This window comes from Chiloscyllium plagiosum, chromosome 12, assembly GCF_004010195.1.
Source record: "Chiloscyllium plagiosum isolate BGI_BamShark_2017 chromosome 12, ASM401019v2, whole genome shotgun sequence".
Classification (NCBI taxonomy): Eukaryota; Metazoa; Chordata; class Chondrichthyes; order Orectolobiformes; family Hemiscylliidae; genus Chiloscyllium; species Chiloscyllium plagiosum.
Window position 1 is genome coordinate 86,234,912 of NC_057721.1, and position 9,060 is coordinate 86,243,971.

At 45.8% G+C, this 9,060-nt stretch overlaps 1 protein-coding gene across 1 annotated transcript in view; it reads left to right on the forward strand.

Annotated features, from left to right (window-relative positions):
* The window catches only part of LOC122554866 (nesprin-3-like), an 84,935-nt gene that overhangs the window by 10,360 nt on the left and 65,515 nt on the right, over window positions 1-9,060 (forward strand). Inside the window, exons 2-4 of the mRNA XM_043700214.1 lie at window positions 697-869; window positions 5,438-5,747; window positions 6,251-6,415. Of these exons, the coding sequence (XP_043556149.1) occupies window positions 697-869; window positions 5,438-5,747; window positions 6,251-6,415 (648 nt within the window). The remainder of the gene's footprint in view (window positions 1-696; window positions 870-5,437; window positions 5,748-6,250; window positions 6,416-9,060) is intronic.

Below are 9,060 nucleotides of genomic sequence, written 5' to 3' on the forward strand. Positions count from 1 at the left end.
AGGCTACTATTGGAATATTGCATGCAATTCTGGCCTCCTTCCTATCGGAAAGATGTTGTGAAACTTGAAAGGGTTCAGAAATGATTTACAAGGATGTTGCCAAGGTTGGAGGATTTGAGCTATAGGGAGAGGCTGAACAGGCTGGGGCTGTTTTCCCTGGAGCGTCGGAGGCTGAGGGGTGACGTTATAGAGGTTTATAAAATTATGAGGGGCATGGATAGGATAAATAGACAGTCTTTTCCCTGGGGTCGGGGAGTCCAGAACTAGAGGGCATAGGTTTAGGCTGAGAGGGGAAAGATATAAAAGAGACCTCAGGGGCAACTGTTTCACGCAGTGGGTGGTACGTGTATGGAATGAGCTGCCAGAGGAAGTGGTGGAGGCTGGTAAAATTGCAACATTTAAGAGACATTTGGATGGGTGTATGAGTAGGAAGGGTTTGGAGGAATATGGGCCGGGTGCTGGCAGGTGGGACTAGATTTGGTTGGGATATCTGGTCAACATGGACGGGTAGGACCGAAGGGTTTGTTTCCATGCTGTACATCTCTATGACTCTATGCCTTGATGAAAGGTTTACTTTATGAACAGGTTTAATCTTCAACCATTGGAGTTTAAAAAAGTGATTTTTATTAAAGTATATACACCTGATCAGTCTTTTATTCAGTTGAGCAATGTGTTTAATCATTGGTTCTTGGACAGGTTATCTTAGCAGAGGAGCCTGAAGGGCATCTCCGACTGGACAGGGTGCTGGTGAAGGCAGAATCTCTTCTACGAGACAAAAATGACGATGAGAAACATGAAATTCATGCAGCAGTGAAACATATTAAAACCCTGTGGGAGGATACACAAATCAATATGGTCCATTGTCACAGGTAGTATCTCCTTCAAATCTAAAGGAAATAGTATAAGATTGTATAATTGTCATGTTACTGAACGAGACCATTTGGCTGTTTGTACCTACACCAGCTTTGTGAACATTTGTGCCATACTCCCCTAATTTCAGATGGTGATTGCAGATTTGTTCCTCTACACTCTTCCAATGAGTTGGTGGTCATAGAGTCCCACAGCATGGTGACAGGCCTTTTGGCCGAAACTGGACCATGCCGACCAAAATTCCATCCACGCTAAGCCCATGTCCCTGTACTTGACCCAAATCCTTCTGTTGTTGTGTTGTCGTAGTCTTCTCAGACCATAGGAGTTGCCCTCATTAGAGAGAAGTGACTGGTGATGATTTAACGTGTGGGCCACCAGACCTCAGGAGAGGGAAGAGGTTGAGAGGTTGACTACCCTGGCTGACCTATCGTCTCAGCCTGCTCCTGCCCCCACCAAACTCATCTCCACCTACATCGATACTGTCCTATCACCCTGGTCCAGAAACTCCCCACATACGTTCAGGACAACATCCACACCCTCCACCTCCTCCAAGACTTTCATTTCCCCGGCCTCCGACACCTCATCTTCACCATGGACATCCAGTCCCTGTACACCTCCATCCGCCATGACCAGGACCTCCAAGCTCTCTGTTTCTTCCTCTCCCAACGTCCTCACCAGTACCCTTCCTCTGACACTCTTGTTCGTTTGGCTGAACTGGTCCTCACTCTCAACAATTTCCCCTTCCAATCCTCCCACTTCCTCCAGACGAAAGGGGTAGCAATGGGCACCCGTATGGGCCCCAGCTATGCCTGTCTCTTTGTCAGCTACGTAGAACAGTCCATCTTCCGGAGTTACACCGACACCACTCCCACCTCTTCCTCCGCTACATTGATGACTGCATCGGCGCTACCTCGTGCTCCCGCGAGGAGGTCGAATGGTTCATCAACTTCACCAACACATTCCACCCTGACCTTAAATTTGCCTGGACCATCTCTGACACCTCCCTCCCCTCCCTGGACCTCTCCATCTCCATCAATGACGACCGACTTGACACTGACATTTTTTACAAACTCACCGACTCCCACAGCTACCTGGTTATACCTCTTCCCACCCTATCTCCTGCAAAAATGCCATCCCGTATTCCCAGTTCCTCCGCCTCCACCGCGTCTGCTCCCAGGAGGACCAGCTCCACCCCAGAACACACCAGATGGCCTCCTTCCTTAAAGATGAAATTTCCCCTCCCAGGTGGTTGAAGATGCCCTCCAACGTGTTTCATCCACGTCCAGCCCCTCCGCCCTCGAATCCCACCCCTCCAACCGCAACAAGGACAGAACGCCCCAGTCCTCACCTTCCACCCCACCAACCTCCGCATAAATCGCATCATCCACCGACATTTCCGCCACCTACAAACGGACCCCACCACCAGGGATATATTTCTCTCCCCACCTATTTCCGCCTTCCGCAAAGAACGTTCCCTCAGTGACCACCTGGTCAGGTCCACGGCCCTCAACATCCCAACCTCCTGTCCTGGCACCTTCCCCTGCCACCGCAGGAATTGCAAATCCTGTGCCCAACCCCCCCCCAATCTCCATTTAAGGCCCCAAAGGAGGCTTCCACATCCATCAATGTTTCACCTGCACTTCCACACATGTCATTTATTGTTTCAGTTGCTCCCGATGCGGTCTCCTCTACATTGGGGAAACCGCACGCCTTCTTGCAGAGCACTTTTGGGAACATCTCCGGGACATCCGCATCAATCAACCCCACTGCCCTGTGGCCGAACATTTCAACTCCCCCTCCCACTCTGCCTTCATCGCCACTCCCTCAGCATCCGACGCCTGGAGAAAGAATGCTCATCTTTCGCCTCGGGACCCTTCAATCCCAGGGCACCAATGTGGACTTGGCCAGTTTCCTCATTTCCCTCCTCTCCCCCCCCCACCTTACCCCAGTTCCAACCTTCCAGCTCAGCACCTCCCTCATAACCTGTCCCACCTGTCAATCTTTGTTCCCACCTATCCGCTCCACTCCATTGCACTCTCAACTACCTTCCCCCCCAGCCCGAGCCCCACCTCCCTCCCAATTATCCCTCTACCCCCAGGCTGCCAGCCTAATTTCTGATGAAGAGTCAGGCCCGAATCATCGATTTTCCTTCACTTCCTGCTGTGCTTTTTCAGCAACACACTCAACTCTGGTCTCCAGCTTCTGCAGACTTCACTGACTCAGGTTGAGAAGGAAAATCCTTCATGGTCACCTCAAACTGGTGATGGGAATTGAACCCACAGTGTTGGCATCACACTGCTCTATAAATCAACAATCCAGCCAACCAGCTTCTAAACCTTTCCTTTCAGTGTATTTGTCCAAATGCCTTTTAAATGTTGTTAATGTATCCTCCTCAACCACTGCTGGGGCTGGCAGCTCATTCTATATATGTACCACCTTCTATGTTGGGAAACAAAAAGTTTCCTCTCCAGTTCCCTTTTATTCTTTCCCCCCTAACCTTAAACTGATGCCCTCTAGTTCTTGATTCTCCAGCTCTGGGAAAAAGACTGAGTGCATTCACCCTATCAATGTCTTTCACGATCTTGTACACTTCTATAAGATTTCCCCTTAGTCTCCTACGCTCTAAAGAAAAAAGCTTGTCCAACCTCTCCCTGTAACCTAGACCATTGAGTCCTGGCAACATCTGTAAATTTCTTGTGCATTCTTTCCAGTTTAATAATATCCTTCCTACAGCAAGCTGACCAGAACACAATACTCCCAAATACAGCCCTACCAACGTCCTGTAGAACTGCAACATAACGTCCCAACTTCGAAACACAATGCCCTGACTGATGAAGGCCAGTGTGCCATAAGCCTTCTTCACTGCCCTGTCTACCTGGGACTCCACTTTCAGAGAACCATGCACCTGAACTCAAACACCCCTGTCTTCCAGGAGATTTATCCACCATCATACAGTGTAATACATCCAACACCACCTCTACTGGGAAATCTGAAGGTGAATCAATTACATGAACTATCCCCCAGGATTCAAAAGGGGGTAACGGAGAAGATTGCAAAGGCATTGGTAGTGATCTTTAAGCATCACTGGACTGAGGGTTGGTTCCAGAAAACTGAAAAATTGCTAATGTAATCCCTATGTGTAAGAAGGGAAGGAAATTACAGGCTGATTACCTTGACCTCAGTCGTTAGTAAGACTTCAGAGTTCATGATTAAAGATGACATTGTCTTACAGATTCGACCATGCAATTTAATGATATAGCCAAATTGATTTTGTCCTTGGACCCTCTGAAATATCCTCTTTCTCTAGTATTCCCCTTTACCAAAAATACCACTTCTCCTCCTCTTGCTTTCCTAGAATTTCTGAACGCCTTGTAACCAGTAATATTTAACACCCAAATCTGCCGGTTCTTGAGGCAGATCTCTGTTATTGTCACAATGTTGTAATCCCACATACCAATCTGTGCTTTTATTTCCCCAATCTTATTGAATTTACTCCAAGCATTCACATACGTAACTTCAGTTAAGCGTAACTTCAGTTAAACTTTATTATTTTTCTGCCTTACTCCAAAGTTGTATATTTGCCATGCAGAATTGTCCATAGTGTCCAGGGATATGCAGGTGAGGTGGGCTAGGAGTGGGAAATGCAGGGTTGCAGGCAGAGTGTGGGGGTCTGAGTAGGATGCTCTTTGGAGGGTTGGTTTAGGTGCAGTGGGATGAATGGCCTGTTTTCACACTGTTAGGATCCTGTGATTCTTTGATTCTTTGGTATTTATTAACAATCCTCCATTGCACTACTATCTACTCCTCCTAGTATTCTTTCTCTCCTGGTTCCCACACTGCTGCTGAGTTAGTTTGAAGCCTTCCCAATAGAACTAGCAAAACACCCAGAGGGAATAGAGTCTTGGCTGTATTCAGATGCAACCTGGTACCACCTTGGCTGGAAGCAGTTCCAATGTCCCAGGAATGAAGGCCTCTGTCGTGAACCATCATTTCAGCCACACTTTCATCTGAGTTACTGTCCTATTTCTACACTCATTTACACATGGCACTTGGAGTAATCCAATGGTTACTATTTTTGAGGTCCTGCTTGCTAATGTTTTTTTACTTTGCTCTCTATTTTGAATTGCAGGTTTGCGTCCTTCTTCATTAATCTCAATGTGAACTATGACCTCTGGCTGTTCACCCTCTCTTGGTAAAATTCCTGCACAAGTTCTGTGATATCCTTGCACTGTACAGCTGGCTGAGGTGTCACAGGCTTGGCTCTTACTGCATTCGTCCAAAGAACCATCATTGTCGCCAATCTCCAAAATGGGAAATCAGTTTGAGAGGGTTACCTCGGGGGACTCCTGCACTACCTCCCTCTTGGCTTGGTTTGCCTAGCAGTCATTACTATTGCCTCTTGCTCAGGTTCAGAATGTTAAGGTTGTGTTTAGGGTCTCCCTGCTCTCATTGCATAATCGTTTCTTCATTGACAAGTTAGTCATACATTAGTCAAACAGGGTGTTTTTTATGCAAACAGGAATAATGTGAGAGATGGGGATTAATGTGATTTTCTTGTTTTTTACAGTCGGATTGAATGGATTCTGCTGCATTGGTCTGAATATTTGAAGGCGAGGGAAGATTATTTTCTTTGGTTGATGACTATGAAACAAAGGCTGGAGTCAGATCTTGAATTGCAGCTTGGTCTTAAGGAGAAGAAATTGCAATTAAGCCATCACACAATCCTACTCAGTAACATTTTGAACCAGGCTGCCCTGCTTGAGCGACTCATACAGGAATCTGGGTCCTTATTTGCAAAGACTGAAGATGAGACAGTCAATGAGGCAGCGCAGCAGATATTAAAAGCTAATCATGAAGCACTTGAGATCAAAGCAAAGGTTGAACATGCTACTTTTATGTAGTTATCTCTCTCTCTTTCTCTCGCCACGTGTTTGCATCTCTCCAGGTTACATTGGATGTTCTGACTGATACTTTGCATAAGTGTGTATGAAAAGATTAGCCTAGGAGACTCAAAATTATTAACGTCAATTAGACCCCAATTGGAATATTATGTTTAGTTTGAGCAGAATTGGATGTTGGATGGTTGCCTTTGAGAAACAATCAGTGTTGGCTGGGCACATGATGCCACATTTCATTAGCATTCCATGAGCACTGTGGCAAAAGGTCAGTAACCAGAATATAGATTAAAGGAAATTTGCGAAAGCATAAGAGGCCTTGTGTGATTTTTTTTTTTGTCCGGAGTTGTGAAAAGTCTGGCAGAGGGTAGGAAAGTATTTGCCTCTCTGGAATTGGTGGGGTTGCTTGCATAACCAAGAGGAAATGGATAAAGAATAAACTGATGGCGAGAACAATGACTTGAATACTGATTTTCCTGTTTTAGGAAAAGGTGAAGATCTTGGAAGCAATTGTACAAGAGCATCAAGAATATGCAGACAGGCGGGAGGAATTCCAGAACTGGCTGCATTGCATGAAGGAAAAAATTAATAAATGCAACACATGCACAGACAAAAAGAATCCGATGGAGAGATCATTTAGAGAGCTGAAGGTAAATGATCTGAGAATGTACAATTAGACACACTTCATAATTAAGGTGCCATGGGAATTCTGATTATAACATGATGGGTTTCCTCCGGGTGCTCTGGTTTCTTCCCACAGTCCAAAGATGTGCAGGTCAGGTGAATTGGCCATGCTAAATTGCCCGTAGTGTTAGGTAAGGGGCAAATGTAGGGGTATGGGTGTGTTGCGCTTCAGCGGGGCGGTGTGGACTTGTTGGGCCGAAGGGCCTGTTTCCACACTGTAAGTAATCTAATCTAATCTAATGATGGAATTTTGGATTTACTTTGAGGGAGAAAATTTACTTCATTTTTATTCATGGGGGAATTGAGTATCACTGGCTGGATCACCATTTATTGCCCATTCCTAATTGCCCAAAGGGTAATTAAGAGTCAACCACATGGTGGGATGGGCACTGAATGCTGGCCTATGCTGCATTGTCAATGAATTTACAAAGAAAACATTGCTGTTGATCTGGAGTCACATTTGGCCACATGGCAGATTTCATTCTCTAAAGGGCATTAGAACCAGATGGGATTTTCCTGACAATTGGCAATGGTTTCATGGTTGTCATTAAACTCTTAATTCCAGTATATTACTATTCAAATTCCACCATCTGTCTTGGTGGCATTCAGTGTCAGATCCCCATAACATGACTTGGGTATCTGGATTAATCGTCTAGCAAGAATACCATTGGCCATCATCCACTCCTTGTGTTTCACATTCAAATAAGAGCAATTATAAAGGAGTGCTGGCTAAAGTGAGCTGGGAAGCTCGGTGAAGGGATAGATCGATTATAGATACCATTAGTGATATTTTAATGAGATACTTCACAATACTCCGAGGGAAGGGGGATGCTGAAAAAAAAACACTTTGATTGCAAGTTTATATTTGGCACAACTTTGCCAGTTTTGTGGTCAGTAAGAACACTTCAGGAGATGTCACAATCTCGCAATTAAAATGTTTTTTCCCAGCATTCCTGTTCCCTCTGAGTATTGTGAAGTATCTCATTAAAATGTCAGTGATGATATAGATATTGCCAATTCTGTGGTCAGCAAAAACACTTCAGCAGGACATGTCATACAGATGCCAACTTGTGTTCAGGATTTGGAGTAGGGCTTAAAACCACAACCTTGTAATTTGGAGGTGAGAGTGCAACCCATTTGCAGAGTTCATCTTGTATGTCATGAATGCAGGAAGCTCAGAGGAGCAGAGAGATCTTGGGGTGCTTGTCCACAGATTCCTGAAGGTGGCAGCAGAGGTTAATAGGATGTTTAAAAAGGCATACAGTATACTTGCCTTTATCAGCTGTGGCATTGAGTGTAAGAGCAGGGAGGTTAAGTGCAACTGTGTCGAACTTCGGTCAGGCCACAGCTGGAGTACTGTGTGTCGACCTGGTCACCACACCATAGGACTTGCACAGGCAGGGGCGCAAAAGAGATTCACCAGGACGTTGCCTGTGATGAAGCATTTCTGAGCTGGAAATGTGTTGCTGGAAAAGCGCAGCAGGTCAGGCAGCATCCAGGGAACAGGAGAATCGACGTTTCGGGCATAAGCCCTTCTTCAGGAAGGCTTATGCCCGAAACGTCGATTCTCCTGTTCCCTGGATGCTGCCTGACCTGCTGCGCTTTTCCAGTAACACATTTCCAGCTCTGATCTCCAGCATCTGCAGACCTCACTTTCTCCATGAAGCATTTCTGCTATGAAGCCAAGTTTGATAAACTCTGCTTTAAAAAAATTGAATAGAGTAGAATCCCTACAATGTGCAAGTAGGCCATTTGGCCCATAGAGTCCACACCGACCCTCTGAAGAGCATTCCAGATAACCCCCCCCCCCCAATCTATTCCTGTAACCCTGCATTTCTCATGGCTAATTCACTTCACCTGCGCAACCGTGGAAAGTATGGACAATTAAACATAGCCAATCCAGCTAACTGCACATCTTTGGATTGTGGGAGGAAATCTGAGCACCTGTAGGAAACCCACACAGACACAGGAAAAATGTGCAAACTCCACACAGACAATCGCCCAAGTGTGGAATGAGTTTTTTTTTCTTGCAGCAGAGAAGATTGAGAGGGGACTTAATAAAGGTATACAAGATTATGAAGGATGTGGACATGGGGTGAATGAAAGAAGCTGTTCCCTTCAGTTGAAGAGTCGGTAACAAGGGGGCATAATTTTCAAGGTGAAAGGTGGTGGTCTTGAGGGGATTTGAAGAAAAATCATTTTACCCAAAGGATGGTAGGAATCTGGAAAGCACTGCCTGGGAGGTGGTTGAGGTGGAAAATCTTGCTAACCTTTAAACAGTGTTTGATTGAGCATATGAAATGTCATAACATTCAAGGCTATGGGCCTAGTGCAGGAAAATGGGACTAGTATAGGTAGTGGTATTGTCTGGTGGTGTCGACTGGATTGGCCAAAACAGAAAACGAGAGCAGGAGTAGACATTCCACCCTTTGAGTTTGTTCTGCCATTGATTGCGTTCATAGCTGATCATGCATCCAGAAGGGAGGGAGGGATTCCGGTATTTGGATAACTGGGGTTCTTTCTGGGGAAGGTGGGACCTCTATAAACAGGATGGTCTGCACCGAACCCGAGGGGGCACCAGTATCCTTGGTGGGAGGTTTGCTAGTGCTCT